The 15,289-nt window shown below is 38.4% G+C and overlaps 2 protein-coding genes across 2 annotated transcripts in view; both read left to right on the top strand.

Moving 5' to 3' along the window:
* Positions 1–15,289, top strand: part of LOC145736826 (complement factor H-like) — a 36,873-nt gene that overhangs the window by 4,234 nt on the left and 17,350 nt on the right. The window contains exons 5-6 of the mRNA XM_081991254.1: positions 12,223–12,408; positions 12,477–12,728. Of these exons, the coding sequence (XP_081847380.1) occupies positions 12,223–12,408; positions 12,477–12,728 (438 nt within the window). The remainder of the gene's footprint in view (positions 1–12,222; positions 12,409–12,476; positions 12,729–15,289) is intronic.
* LOC145736272 (phosphatidylinositol-binding clathrin assembly protein LAP-like) lies at positions 1,034–9,454 on the top strand. Its single transcript, XM_081990603.1, has 2 exons — positions 1,034–2,500; positions 4,787–9,454. Exons 1-2 carry the CDS (start codon positions 1,297–1,299, stop codon positions 5,329–5,331), a joined length of 1,749 nt encoding a protein of 582 aa, XP_081846729.1. The 5' UTR covers positions 1,034–1,296; the 3' UTR covers positions 5,332–9,454.

Below are 15,289 nucleotides of genomic sequence, written 5' to 3'. Positions count from 1 at the left end.
ATGAGGATTCCAAAAATGTGCTTAAAACTGTCATTTTCTCACTCCAAGTGGGTTTTACTGGCGATTTTGTCCCTGACTGTCCTTTCAAACTGTGTTTCTGGTAGTTCAAACTTTGACAACACTTTTTTTCCTGACTTTACCGAATTTTTTAGTGTTTTTTTTTAGTTATTGGATAGGAAATTTAATGAGGATTCCAAAAATGTGCTTAAAACTGTAATTTTCTCACTCCAAGTGGGTTTTACAGGCGATTTTGTCACTGACTGTTTTTTCAAACTGTGTTTCTGGCAGTTCAAATTTGATAGCGTTTTTCTCCCTGACTGTACCAAATTTTTGAGTGTTTTTTTAGATTATTGGATAGGAAATTTAATGAGGATTCCAAAAATGTGCTTAAAGCTGTAATTTTCTCACTACAAGTGGGTTTTACTGGCGATTTTGTCTCTGACTGTCCTTTCAAACTGTGTTTCTGCCAGTTCAAACTTTGACAACATTTTTCTCCCTGACTGTACATGATTTTTTTGTATATTTTATGTCATTTGATAGTAAATTTAGTGAGGATTCCAAAAATGTGCTTAAAACTGTCATTTTCCCACTCCAAGTGGATTTTATGGCCAATTTCTTTTTTATTTTACCAATCCTTTATTTTGTAAAGATTTCCTAAAACCTAACCTAAAAACTAACCTGAAACTAAAATGGCGGATGTTTTGACAGTTGCAACATTTATTTACGTGCTCAAACTGTAAAAAAAAAAATTGACCCGGGTCACGTGAGCGCCAATAAACCGTACAGGTAAAAGTCACGTGACTTTTTGTTACACCCGTTTAGTAGCATTTAAGCGTAAAAAGTCGTTTGTTTTTTTAAAAAAAATTAGGTTAAGTGTGGTTCAGACTGTGATTTTTTTTTTAATTTTATAGTCACAGTCTGAACCACCCCCATTTGCACTGTCGTACTGTAAACCAAGCTTAAGTAAAGTGTGGTTCAGACTGTGTAAAATACAGTTAAAAAAAGTCACAGTCTGGACTAAGCTTGGCTTAAAGTGCCACAGTGCAAATGGGGGTTAAATTTGGTTGCGCACGGTCGCAGAAAAAACAGAGTAAGCGACAACACCGTCCGCGGTTTGGCAACGTCGCGCGTCCTGTCACAAACGTCAGCGGAACGTCATCGGGTCGCGCATTCGCAGCAGCAGAGGGCGCCATCTTTGTTGTTATTGATTTTTTGGAAGCCGGGCGCCCAAATCAATCGCCCCCCAAATTTTCAGGCCGTTTCAGCCCCGGGAAATCAGTGAATTAATCGCGCCAAATGGCCGGACAAACGATAAACGACCGGTTGCTGGCCGCGAAACACAGCCTGGCCGGCCAGGGCCTCGCCAAATCCGTGTGCAAAGCCACCACCGAGGAAATGCTCGGCCCCAAAAAGAAGCACTTGGACTACCTGGTGCACTGCACCAACGAACCGAACGTCTCCATACCGCAAATGGCCAATTTACTGATCGAACGCTCGCAGAACACCAGCTGGGTGGTGGTGTTCAAGTCCCTGATAACCACCCATCATTTGATGTGCTACGGAAACGAACGTTTCACCCAGTTTTTGGCGTCCAGCAACGTAAGTTTCCAGTTGAGCAATTTCGTGGATAAAACGGGGGTGCAGAGCGCTGTGGGGGCGCGCACCGGCTACGACATGTCCCCCTTCATCCGGCGGTACGCCAAGTATTTAAATGAGAAAGCCCTCTCGTACCGTGCGGTTGCTTTTGACTTTTGCAAGGTAAAACGAGGCAAGGAGGAGGGTACCTTACGCACTATGGACGCGGAGAACCTCCTCAAAACCCTCCCCATCCTCCAAAACCAGCTGGATGCTTTACTAGAGTTCGATTGCACTGCAAACGATCTTACCAACGGGGTAATCAACATGTGCTTCATGCTGCTCTTTCGAGACCTAATCAGACTGTTTGCCTGCTATAATGATGGTATTATCAACCTTCTGGAGAAGTATTTCGAGCTGAACAAAAAACAGTGTCGCGAAGCCCTGGATTTGTACAAAAAGTTCCTTATCCGCATGGATCGAGTTGCTGAGTTCCTGAAAGTGGCCGAGAACATAGGAATCGACAAGGGGGACATTCCCGACCTAACCAGGGCCCCCAACAGCCTTCTAGACGCGCTGGAGCAGCATTTAGCCTCGCTGGAGGGTAACACCCCCACGGCTGCGGCCAATCAGAAGAACCTCAAAACTGGAGTGACTGCCCTGGCCAATACGAGCACAGCGTTTGGTTCGGCTTTGGATGAGACTTTCCAGCAAGCGGTGGCTGAGGAAGAGGCTGTTTTCAGCCAGTACAGAGCCAGCGTGGGGTCCCCCGGTCAGGCCAGTACCAACCCCTTTCTGAGCGAGGAGGATGAGCCCCAGGCGGGGCAGATTTTGGACTTTTTTGGGGGCGAAGCCCCCCTGAATACGGCCCCAGCCCCCGCCCCACAAACCGGGACTGCTATCGATGATTTGCTGTCTTTGGGAGGTGAGTTTTTGTTAGGTTAGGACGTTCACACACTTTTACTCAAATATGTCGGAAACCAGACACTTTTTGGGTCACCCAGTGTGCGCAATACACCAACCTAAAAATATACAGGGTGTCCCATTTGAAATTCCTGACTTTTGATGCTTTAAAGGCAGTGACCTCACTTTTTACAGCCAATTTTATCACAGACTGTTCTTTAAACTGTAATTTTTGCTGTTTAAACTTTGACACCATTTTTCACCATGACTGTACCGAATTTTGTGGTGTTTTTTTAGGTTATTGGATAGAAAATTTAATGAGGATTCCAAAAATGTGCTTAAAACTGTCATTTTCCCACTCCAAGTGGGTTTAACAGACGATTTTGTCGCTGACTGTCTTTTCAAACTGTGTTTCTGGCAGTTCAAACTTTGACACTGTTTTTCTCTCTGACTGTACTTGATTTGGTAGTGTTTTTTTAGGTTATTGGATAGAAAATTTAATGAGGATTCCAAAAATGTGCTTAAAACTGTCATTTTCCCACTCCAAGTGGGTTTTACTGGCGATTTTGTCCCTGACTGTCTTTTCAAACTGTGTTTCTGGCAGTTCAAACTTTGACACTGATTTTCTCTCTGACTGTACTTAATTTGGTAGTGTTTTTTTAGGTTATTGGATAGGAAATTTAATGAGAATTCCAAAAATGGGCTTAAAACTGTCATTTTCCCACTCCAAGTGGGTTTTACTGGCGATTTTGTCCCTGACTGTCTTTTCAAACTGTGTTTCTGGCAGTTCAAACTTTGACACTGATTTTCTCTCTGACTGTACTTAATTTGGTAGTGTTTTTTTAGGTTATTGGATAGGAAATTTAATGAGAATTCCAAAAATGGGCTTAAAACTGTCATTTTCCCACTCCAAGTGGGTTTTAGAGACGATTTTGTCCCTGACTGTCCTTTCAAACTGTGTTTCTGACAGTTCAAACTTTGACACTGTTTTTCTCTCTGACTGTACCGAATTTTGAGGTGTTTTTTAGGTTAGTGGATAGGAAATTTAATGAGGATTCTAAAAATGTGCTTAAAACTGTCATTTTCCCACTCTAAGTGTGTTTTACAGGCAATTTTGTCCTTGACTGTCCTATCAAACTGTGTTTCTGGCAGTTCAAACTTTGACACTGTTTTTCTCTATGACTGTACTAGATTTTTTAGTTTTTTTTTGGCTTATTGGATAGGAAATTTAATGAGAATTTCAAAATTGTGCTTAAAACTGTCATTTTTCCTTTCCAAGTGGGTTTTACAGACGATTTTGTCACTGACTGTCCTTTCAAACTGTGTTTCTTGCAGTTGAAACTTTGACACCGCTTTTCTTCCTGACTGTACTCGGTTTTTTAGTGTTTTTCTAGGTTAGTGGATAGGAAATTTAATGAGGATTCCAAAAATGTGCTCAAAACTGTCATTTTCGCACTCCAAGTGGGTTTTTCATGCGATTTTGTCCTTGACTGTCCTATCAAACTGTGTTTCTGGCAGTTCAAACTTTGACACTGTTTTTCTCTATGACTGTACTCGATTTTTTAGTGTTTTTTAGGTTAGTAGATAGGAAATTTAATGAGGATTCCAAAAATGTGTTTAAAACAACCATTTTCTTACTCCTAGTGGGTTTAACAGGCGATTTTGTCCTTGACTGTCCTTTCAAACTGTGTTTCTGGCAGTTCAAACTTTGACACTGTTTTTCTCTCTGACTTTACTCGGTTTTTTAGTGTTTTTCTAGGTTAGTGGATAAAAAATTTAATGAGGATTCCAAAAATGTGCTTAAAACTGTCATTTTATCACTCCAAGTGGGTTTTACAGGCGATTTTGTCCCTGACTGTCCTTTCAAACTGTGTTTCTGACAGTTCAAACTTTGACAGCGCTTTTCTCTCTGACTGTACCGAATTTTGAGGTGTTTTTTAGGCTATTGAATAGGAAATTTAATGAGGATTCCAAAAATGTGCTTAGAACTGTCATTTTCCCACTCCAAGTGGCTTTGACAGGCGATTTTGTCGCAGACTGTCCCTTGTTTAGACTTTCTCTGGAGGCGTTGGCTGTTACGTCACTCTTTTTCCCTCTGATTTGGACTGTACTCGGACATTTAAACTGGTAAACGTCACCGCAATTTGTCTTGGTTTTGACTGTACCTGGATTAGTGCGCACTCGATTTGAATTTGTAAGTAAATGATGACGTCACCGCAATTTGTCTTGGTTTCGACTTGAAAAAAAAAGTGTGTGAATGTCCTTGACACTTTGACAGGTGACAAGTGACAGGTGACCTTTTGTTTAGGCAACCCGTTCGCGGACTTTTCCGCACCGGCCCCCGCCCCCGCCACCAACGGAATTGCGGACTTTTTCGCGCAGGCCCCGCCCCAACAGGCCGCGCCCAATTTTTGGGGCGGCGCCCCCGCCCCCACCTTCCCCCCCCAGCAGCCGTTCGGTGATTTTGGCGGCGCGTTTGGGGCGCCCGCTCCTACTTCGGTGTTCGATCCGTTGGGCGGCACCGCGCCGCCCAATTTGCCGCCCCAACGGCCGCCTCAACCGTCGAAAATCCTCACCGGCGACCTGGAATCCAGCCTCAACTCTCTGGTGGAGAACCTGACCATGGATTCGAGCGGGGGCAAGTGGAATTCGCCGAAAAACGCGCCCAAAACCGCCCCCGGGTGGACTGGGGGCGCGTACCGCCCGATGGGCGGCGGACAACCGCCCGTGATGGCGCAGCCGCAACCGTTCGCGGCTTCGGGGGCGTTCAACCAACCGCAGGGGAGCCCCAAAATGGCGGGGGCGACGTCTGACGTTGCCCAGCAACAATTTGACCCGTTCGGGGCGTTGTAAGTCGTTTTTTCCGGTTAAATTTTATGTTCCTTTTGACATTTAATGACATCTGTCAGTTTAACTTGACAGATGTCAAACGTCACCTGTCAGATTGACAGGTGACAGGCTGTCAAACGGCAAGTTTACTTCATTGGAACTTTATTTTTTGTATCAGTGACCGACAAAATGTCTAACATCAAGTAAAATCAATTAAATACAGTCTGACTGGAAAATCGGTGCCTCCCAACATTTTTTTACCATATACCAGGTGGTCGAGAAAAGTGTGGGCGGTCGTCAAAATGTTACCGTAATTTTGCACTTTTTTCAAGCCCTCTAAAAACAGTGGTTTCCAAAATGTCGCTCTAATTTTGTCGTCTGGACCGTTTTTAGAATCCGTGGTACTCAAAATGTTTTACGCCTAACCTAACCTGTCAGTGGTTCTCAAAATGTCTTGAACCAAACAAAATTAAGCTTTTCTTGCTGTACCAGTGACTCTCAAAATGTTTCTCTAATTTTGAAATTTTTAAATCAGTGGCGCTCAAAATGTTTTTTATCTAACCTAACCTAACCTGTCAGTGGTTCCCAAAATGTCTTGAACCAAACAAAATTAAGCTTTTTTTGCTGTACCAGTGACTCTCAAAATGTTTCTCTGATTTTGAAATTTTTAAATCAGTGGAGCTCAAAATGTTTTCTTCCTAACCTAACCTAACCTGTCAGTGGTTCTCAAAATGTCTTGAACCAAACAAAATTAAGCTTTTTTTGTTGTACCAGTGACTCTCAACATGTTTCTCTCATTTTGAAATTTTTAAATCAGTGGCGCTCAAAATGTTTTCTGTCCAACCTAACCTAACCTGTCAGTGATTCTCAAAATGTCTTGAACCGAACAAAATTAAGCTTTTTTTGTTGTACCAGTGACTCTCAAAATGTTTCTCTAATTTTGAAATTTTTAAATCAGTGGCGCTCAAAATGTTTTCTGTCTAACCTAACCTAACCTGTCAGTGGTTCCCAAAATGTCTTGAACCAAACAAAATTAAGCTTTTCTTGCTCTACCAGTGATTCTCAAAATGTTTCACTAGTTTTGGAATTTTTAAATCAGTGGCGCTCAAAATGTTTTCTGTCTAACCTGTCAGTGATTCTTAAAATGTCTTTAACCAAACAAAATTAAGCTTTTTTTGTTGTGCCGGTGACTCTCAAAATGTTTCTCTAATTTTGGAATTTTTAAATCAGTTGCGCTCAAAATGTTTTCTGTCTAACCTAACCTACCCTGTCAGTGATTCTTAAAATGTCTTGAACCAAACAAAATTAAGCTTTTTTTGTTGTGCCGGTGACTCTCAAAATGTTTCTCTAATTTTGGAATTTTTAAATCAGTTGCGCTCAAAATGTTTTCTGTCTAACCTAACCTAACCTGTCAGTGGTTCCCAAAATCTCTTGAACCAAACAAAATTAAGCTTTTCTTGCTGTACCAGTGACTCTCAAAATGTTTCTCTAATTTTGAAATTTTTAAATCAGTGGCGCTCAAAATGTTTTCTGTCTAACCTAACCTAACCTGTCAGTGGTTCCCAAAATGTCTCGAACCGAACAAAATTAAGCTTTTCTTGCTGTACCAGTGACTCTCAAAATGTTTCTCTAATTTTGAAATTTTTAAATCAGTGGCGCTCAAAATGTTTTCTGTCTAACCTAACCTACCCTGTCAGTGGTTCTCAAAATGTCTTGAACCAAACAAAATTAAGCTTTTTTTGTTGTACCAGTGACTCTCAACATGTTTCTCTGATTTTGAAATTTTTAAATCAGTGGAGCTCAAAATGTTTTCTTCCTAACCTAACCTAACCTGTCAGTGGTTCTCAAAATGTCTTGAACCAAACAAAATTAAGCTTTTTTTGTTGTACCAGTGACTCTCAACATGTTTCTCTCATTTTGAAATTTTTAAATCAGTGGCGCTCAAAATGTTTTCTGTCCAACCTAACCTAACCTGTCAGTGATTCTCAAAATGTCTTGAACCGAACAAAATTAAGCTTTTTTTGTTGTACCAGTGACTCTCAAAATGTTTCTCTAATTTTGAAATTTTTAAATCAGTGGCGCTCAAAATGTTTTCTGTCTAACCTAACCTAACCTGTCAGTGGTTCCCAAAATGTCTTGAACCAAACAAAATTAAGCTTTTCTTGCTCTACCAGTGATTCTCAAAATGTTTCACTAGTTTTGGAATTTTTAAATCAGTGGCGCTCAAAATGTTTTCTGTCTAACCTGTCAGTGATTCTTAAAATGTCTTGAACCAAACAAAATTAAGCTTTTCTTGCTGTACCAGTCATTCTCAAAATGTTTCTCTAATTTTGGAATTTTTAAATCAGTGGCGCTCAAAATGTTTTCTGTCTATCCTGTCAGTGATTCTTAAAATGTCTTGAACCAAACAAAATTAAGCTTTTTTTGTTGTGCCGGTGACTCTCAAAATGTTTCTCTAATTTTGGAATTTTTAAATCAGTTGCGCTCAAAATGTTTTCTGTCTAACCTAACCTAACCTGTCAGTGGTTCCCAAAATGTCTTGAACCAAACAAAATTAAGCTTTTTTTGTTGTACCAGTGACTCTCAAAATGTTTCTCTAATTTTGAAATTTTTAAATCAGTGGCGCTCAAAATGTTTTCTGTCTAACCTAACCTAACCTGTCAGTGGTTCCCAAAATGTCTTGAACCAAACAAAATTAAGCTTTTCTTGCTCTACCAGTGATTCTCAAAATGTTTCACTAGTTTTGGAATTTTTAAATCAGTGGCGCTCAAAATGTTTTCTGTCTAACCTGTCAGTGATTCTTAAAATGTCTTGAACCAAACAAAATTAAGCTTTTCTTGCTGTACCAGTCATTCTCAAAATGTTTCTCTAATTTTGGAATTTTTAAATCAGTGGCGCTCAAAATGTTTTCTGTCTATCCTGTCAGTGATTCTTAAAATGTCTTGAACCAAACAAAATTAAGCTTTTTTTGTTGTGCCGGTGACTCTCAAAATGTTTCTCTAATTTTGGAATTTTTAAATCAGTTGCGCTCAAAATGTTTTCTGTCTAACCTAACCTAACCTGTCAGTGGTTCCCAAAATCTCTTGAACCAAACAAAATTAAGCTTTTCTTGCTGTACCAGTGACTCTCAAAATGTTTCTCTAATTTTGAAATTTTTAAATCAGTGGCGCTCAAAATGTTTTCTGTCTAACCTAACCTAACCTGTCAGTGGTTCCCAAAATGTCTTGAACCAAACAAAATTAAGCTTTTCTTGCTGTACCAGTGACTCTCAAAATGTTTTTCTAATTTTGAATTTTTTAAATCAGTGGCGCTCAAAATGTTCCATCGAGCTGTCAAAAAAAAAAAAAAAATGAAATATACAGGGAGGCTCAAAGAAGTAAACTTGCCACTAATTTACCAAAAAAAAAAGCTTTTAACGAACATTAATTAACTTTATATACATCAAACACCCTGTACATTATGTAAATTAGGCGAAAACTACTATACAGTGTGTGCAATTTAAATACATAGTTTTTTGTTTTTTGTGATAGGTTTACACCGTTTTTAATATTATTACGATCTGATTCGTTACCAAAGATTTTTTCTTATAGGTTAGGTTTACACTCTATTTGATACGCGCGAAATCGAGTTACATTGCGATGACGTCACAAGCAAATTTTTTTTTTTTGTGACGTCACCGCCATGTTTTGCTCGCAGAGCTGTGGCTGCAATTGTTTTTTTTTTGGTATATATATATAGTCTAGTTCAAGTGAAATTGACTTTTTTTTTTTGACATTCCACTTTTTAGGGTCACCCTATATATAAATAAAATTGTATCATACAACCAAAAAAAAAAAAATTAATTTCTAGTAATTTTTATCGTAATCTACAGCAAAAATCAAACTAAATCACCCTGACGTCACGATAGTTTGGTTTTTTTGTGTGACGTCATCGCAATTTACTTTGATTTTTGCCATGCAAAATGGAAACCAAAGATGAACAGTATAGTCGAATCGTTTTTTTTTTTTTTTCTAGGTTAAGTATACGTAAATATATATAGATATAATATTATATTGTTTTTTAGTTGTGTTGTAGCAGGATTATACAGTGTGTGACAATATCAGGATGAATTTTTTGAAAAATAAAAATCTTGCTTTTGTGTTGTTAATTTGGTTTTTTTTGAAGGTTCTATACAGAGTGGACGAAAGAGGATTTCGAGGGCTTTAAAATGATATTTTGAACCACCCTGTAGCTGTCATAATAACCGAGTTACGGGCTGTCAAAGTGGGAACTGTCAAATTCAGTTCAATCTGTCTTTGTTGCCCGATAATTCGGTTATTTGACACTTTTAGTATAAACACTATACAGAGTGATCGAAAGAGGATTTCAAGGGCTTTAAAATGATATTTTGTACCACCCTGTAGCTGTCAAAATAACCGAGTTACGGCCTGTCAAAGGGGGAACTGTCAAAATCAGTTCACTCAGTCTTTATTGCCCGATAATTCAGTTATTTGACACTTTTAGTATAGACACTATACAGAGTGGACGAAAGAGGATTTCGAGGGCTTTAAAATGATATTTTGAACCACCCTGTAGCTGTCAAAATAACCGAGTTACGGGCTGTCAAAGTGGGAACTGTCATATTCAGTTCAATCTGTCTTTGTTGCCCGATAATTCGGTTATTTGACACTTTTAGTATAGACACTATACAGAGTGGACGAAAGAGGATTTTAAGAGCTTTAAATTGATATTTTGAACCACCCTGTAGCTGTCAAAATAACCGAGTTACGGGCTGTCAAAGGGGGAACTGTCAAAATCAGTTCACTCAGTCTTTATTGCCCGATAATTCAGTTATTTGACACTTTTAGTATAGACACTATACAGAGTGGACGAAAGAGGATTTCAAGGGCTTTAAATTGATATTTTGAACCACCCTGTAGCTGTCAAAATAACCGAGTTACGGGCTGTCAAAGTGGGAACTGTCATATTCAGTTCAATCTGTCTTTATTGCCCGATAATTCAGTTATTTGACACTTTTAGTAAAGACACTATACAGAGTGATCGAAAGAGGATTTCAAGGGCTTTAAAATGATATTTTGAACCACCCTGTAGCTGTCAAAATAACCGAGTTACGGGCTGTCAAAGTGGCAACTGTCAAATTCAGTTCACTCAGTCTTTATTGCCCGATAATTCAGTTATTTGACACTTTTAGTGTAGACACTATACAGAGTGGACGAAAGAGGATTTAAAGGGCTACAAATTGATATTTTCAACCACCCTGTAGCTGTCAAAATTTGACAGCTGTCACTTGTCAAAATCTGTCAACAGTGATTAACAAAAAATTGAAAGTACGTCATTTGTATCACAACGTTATTTTCTATTTAAATTAGTATTTTTGACAGTTGACTTTATTGACGTTGACAGTTCAAATAAGACATTCTAAGTCATATGACCAGGTTTCGGTAACCGTTGCAGACATCATCAGGCAGTTTTATGAACATTTGTTCTCGGACTAATATTGACCAGATATTCAACTGTTTTTCTTTTTTTTTTTTGGTGACGTTTCAATCAAGTCGGCCCTGTTTACGACACCCCCGCAAATCAAAGCCCAAATAACTCGCTTATTTGACACATTCTGTATAAATACGTCAGATGATCAAAGATAGCCAACGAATGGGGCTGTCACGTGACGTTGAGCGGGCGGCGCTAAGTTATACCGTTCGGCCACTAGAGGGCGTCAAAGTTCACTACTTTTTTTGTAAATAACTCAGAAACTACGCGAGTTAAAATTTTAAAATTTCACTTTGACTGCCTATAACTGCTACAAACATGACGTAAACTGTCATTTGTCAAAATGTCATTTTTGTCTGTCTGTCAAAATTTACAAAAATGTCATTTTTGTCTGTCAAAATTTTCAAAAATGTAATTTTTTTTAAGTTAATAAATTGGAAATGACCTCACACACCATATTGACATTGTTGTCATTCTTGTATTAATGACGTCATGGCAAGTGAATTTGATTTTTCCGTGTGTGATTAATGGTTTAGCAGGCGCGACTTTGACGCCCTCTAGCGGCCAAACGGGGCAACCGATCAGGTCACGTGACCATATTTTTCGATAGCCTATGATGTGGACTGTCTTTTACCTTTAGTAGCATTTTCGCGTGACTTTTTAAATAACCGAGTTATTGACAGTTAAAGCGCCAAGTGTCAAAATTAGTGTTTTGGTTTGAGAGGCGCTACTTTGACGCCCTCTAGCGGCCAAACGGCGCAACCGATCAGGTCACGTGACCATATTTTTGGATAGCCCATGATCTGGACTATCTTTTACCTTCAGTAGCATTTTTGCGTAACTTTTTAAATAACCGAGTTATTGACAGTTAAAGCGCCAAGTGTCAAAATCAGTGTTTTGGTTTGACAGGCGTTACTTTGAGGCCCTCTAGCGGCCAAACGAGGACGAGTACAACCTTGTTTTTTGACATTTTTGGATAGCCCATAATCTGGACTATCTTTTACTTTCAGTAGCATTTTCGCGTAACTTGTTAAATAACCGAGTTATTGACAGTTAAAGCGCCAAGTGTCAAAATCAAAATAACTTGCATTTTATAGCTTTATGGGAGGATTTTGACAGTTGTGACGTTTCAAATCTATTTCTGTCTATTGTAAACGTGGCAACACTGTTAAAATCCAGTCCATCGAGGTATAAAACTATAGAAAACCCTCTCAGAAACTGAAAAAGTGTATAAATGAAGTAAATTGCATTTTATAGCTTCATGGGCGGATTTTGACAGTTGTGACGTTTCAAATCTACTTCTGTCTATTGTAAATGTGGCAACACTGTCAAAATTGTCGTCGAAACTGACTGACAGCGTCAGAGACACGTCAAATGTCATTTCGAGCGCTGTCAAAACGTGACAGCTGTCACTTTAAATTGCAGATTCGTTGGCGGCAAGTAGTTGCGCGGAGGAGCCGAAACTGCCCGAGAAAATGGTGGTCGCGTCAGTGACAGGTGACGTGGCGGACGTGGACTGTCATCCCCCCTACCGGAACGAGCTGTCACCGTGTCGACCTGTCAAATTTCGCTGTCAAAACGGCCGCTGGGAGGGCGTTTATCCGAAATGCGGTAATTTTTGAGGAAAAATTAAAAAAAAAAATTTTGCTGCAACGTTGCCACGTTTTGCCAAATTTCAGCGATGGCCTACGCTTGTACGGAACCGGCCAGCGTGCATTATTCGCAGGCGATGAACCGGAATTTTGAGGTTAGTTACGATACAAAGGGCAGGGCCTACTATCCGTTCGACGGCCAGATCAGTTACGAATGCCTGAAAGGCTACAACTTGGTGGGCAGTGCCATTATTACCTGTCAAACGTCAACGGGGTGTTGGCAACCGCGCAATTTGTGGCCGAAATGCGTGCGCACCAATCAGGAAGCAGACTATTTCGGTAAGTTTTCAATTTTCTCGAAAACGAGACAAAATTCGAGAAAAATGCAAGAGAGCAAAAAGTTGTATTTTTAGTTGCTTAACCTAAAAAAAAATTGAAAATTACCAAAAAAGCCAGTGTCGTACCGGTTTTTTTGCAAATAATCAAGTCAGTGACACGCCACTGGAATTTTTTCAATTTTCTCGAAAACGAGACAAAATTCGAGAAAAATGCAAGAGAGCAAAAAGTTGTATTTTGAGTTGCTTAACCTAAAAAAAATTGAAAATTATCAAAAAAGCCAGTGGCGTACCGGTTTTTTACAAATGACACGCCACTGGAATTTTTTCAATTTTCTCGAAAACGAGACAAAATTCTAGAAAAATGCAAGAGAGCAAAAAGTTGTATTTTTAGTTGCTTAACCTAAAAAAAAAATTGAAAATCACCAAAAAAGCCAGTGGCGTACCGGTTTTTTTTACAAATGACACGCCACTGGAATTTTTTAAATTTTCTCGAAAACGAGACAAAATTCGAGAAAAATGCAAGAGAGCAAAAAGTTGTATTTTGAGTTGCTTAACCTAAAAAAAAATTGAAAATCACCAAAAAAGCCAGTGGCGTACCGGTTTTTTACAAATAATCAAGTCAGTGACACGCCACTGGATTTTTTTAAATTTTCTCGAAAACGAGACAAAATTCGAGAAAACTGCAAGAGAGCAAAAAGTTGTATTTTGAGTTGCTTAACCTAAAAAAAATTGAAAATCACCAAAAAAAAGCCAGTGGCGTACCGGTTTTTTATTAATAATCAAGTCAGTGACACGCCACTGGAATTTTTTGAATTTTCTCGAAAACGAGACAAAATTCGAGAAAAATGTAAGAGAGCAGAAAGTTGTATTTTTAGTTGCTTAACCTAAAAAAAATTGAAAATTATCAAAAAAGCCAGTGGCGTACCGGTTTTTTACAAATGACACGCCACTGGAATTTTTTCAATTTTCTCGAAAACGAGACAAAATTCTAGAAAAATGCAAGAGAGCAAAAAGTTGTATTTTTAGTTGCTTAACCTAAAAAAAAAATTGAAAATCACCAAAAAAGCCAGTGGCGTACCGGTTTTTTTTACAAATGACACGCCACTGGAATTTTTTAAATTTTCTCGAAAACGAGACAAAATTCGAGAAAAATGCAAGAGAGCAAAAAGTTGTATTTTGAGTTGCTTAACCTAAAAAAAAATTGAAAATCACCAAAAAAGCCAGTGGCGTACCGGTTTTTTACAAATAATCAAGTCAGTGACACGCCACTGGATTTTTTTAAATTTTCTCGAAAACGAGACAAAATTCGAGAAAACTGCAAGAGAGCAAAAAGTTGTATTTTGAGTTGCTTAACCTAAAAAAAATTGAAAATCACCAAAAAAAAGCCAGTGGCGTACCGGTTTTTTATTAATAATCAAGTCAGTGACACGCCACTGGAATTTTTTGAATTTTCTCGAAAACGAGACAAAATTCGAGAAAAATGTAAGAGAGCAGAAAGTTGTATTTTTAGTTGCTTAACCTAAAAAAAATTGAAAATTATCAAAAAAGCCAGTGGCGTACCGGTTTTTTACAAATGACACGCCACTGGAATTTTTTCAATTTTCTCGAAAACGAGACAAAATTCTAGAAAAATGCAAGAGAGCAAAAAGTTGTATTTTTAGTTGCTTAACCTAAAAAAAAAATTGAAAATCACCAAAAAAGCCAGTGGCGTACCGGTTTTTTTTACAAATGACACGCCACTGGAATTTTTTAAATTTTCTCGAAAACGAGACAAAATTCGAGAAAAATGCAAGAGAGCAAAAAGTTGTATTTTGAGTTGCTTAACCTAAAAAAAAATTGAAAATCACCAAAAAAGCCAGTGGCGTACCGGTTTTTTACAAATAATCAAGTCAGTGACACGCCACTGGATTTTTTTAAATTTTCTCGAAAACGAGACAAAATTCGAGAAAACTGCAAGAGAGCAAAAAGTTGTATTTTGAGTTGCTTAACCTAAAAAAAATTGAAAATCACCAAAAAAAAGCCAGTGGCGTACCGGTTTTTTATTAATAATCAAGTCAGTGACACGCCACTGGAATTTTTTGAATTTTCTCGAAAACGAGACAAAATTCGAGAAAAATGTAAGAGAGCAGAAAGTTGTATTTTTAGTTGCTTAACCCAAAAAAAAAATTGAAAATCACCAGAAAAGCCAGTGGCGTACCGGTTTTTTACAAATAATCAAGTCACTGGAATTTTCTCAATTTTCTCGAAAACGAGACAAAATTCGAGAAAAATGCAAGAGAGCAAAAAGTTGTATTTTGAGTTGCTTAACCTAAAAAAAATTGAAAATTATCAAAAAAGCCAGTGGCGTACCGGTTTTTTACAAATGACACGCCACTGGAATTTTTTCAATTTTCTCGAAAACGAGACAAAATTCTAGAAAAATGCAAGAGAGCAAAAAGTTGTATTTTTAGTTGCTTAACCTAAAAAAAATTGAAAATCACCAAAAAAAGCCAGTGGCGTACCAGTTTTTTACAAAAAACCATTTAACCGACTTAATTCAAAATTCCAACGGCGTTGCCAGTT

Source organism: Ips typographus, linkage group LG12, assembly GCF_016097725.1.
Source record: "Ips typographus isolate SLU linkage group LG12, UJ_Ityp_2.0, whole genome shotgun sequence".
Lineage (NCBI taxonomy): Eukaryota > Metazoa > Arthropoda > Insecta > Coleoptera > Curculionidae > Ips > Ips typographus.
The sequence above is the reverse complement of the archived record's forward strand: the minus strand, read 5'-3'. Positions and strand labels throughout refer to the sequence as shown.

Excerpts from the sequence above, each read along its gene's own strand:
- LOC145736272 (XM_081990603.1), top strand. The coding sequence starts at position 1,297 with ATGGCCGGACAAACGATAAACGACCGGTTGCTGGCCGCGAAACACAGC. Across the intron at positions 2,501-4,786 it reads TGATTTGCTGTCTTTGGGAG|GCAACCCGTTCGCGGACTTT; the intron begins GTGAGTTTTTGT and ends CCTTTTGTTTAG.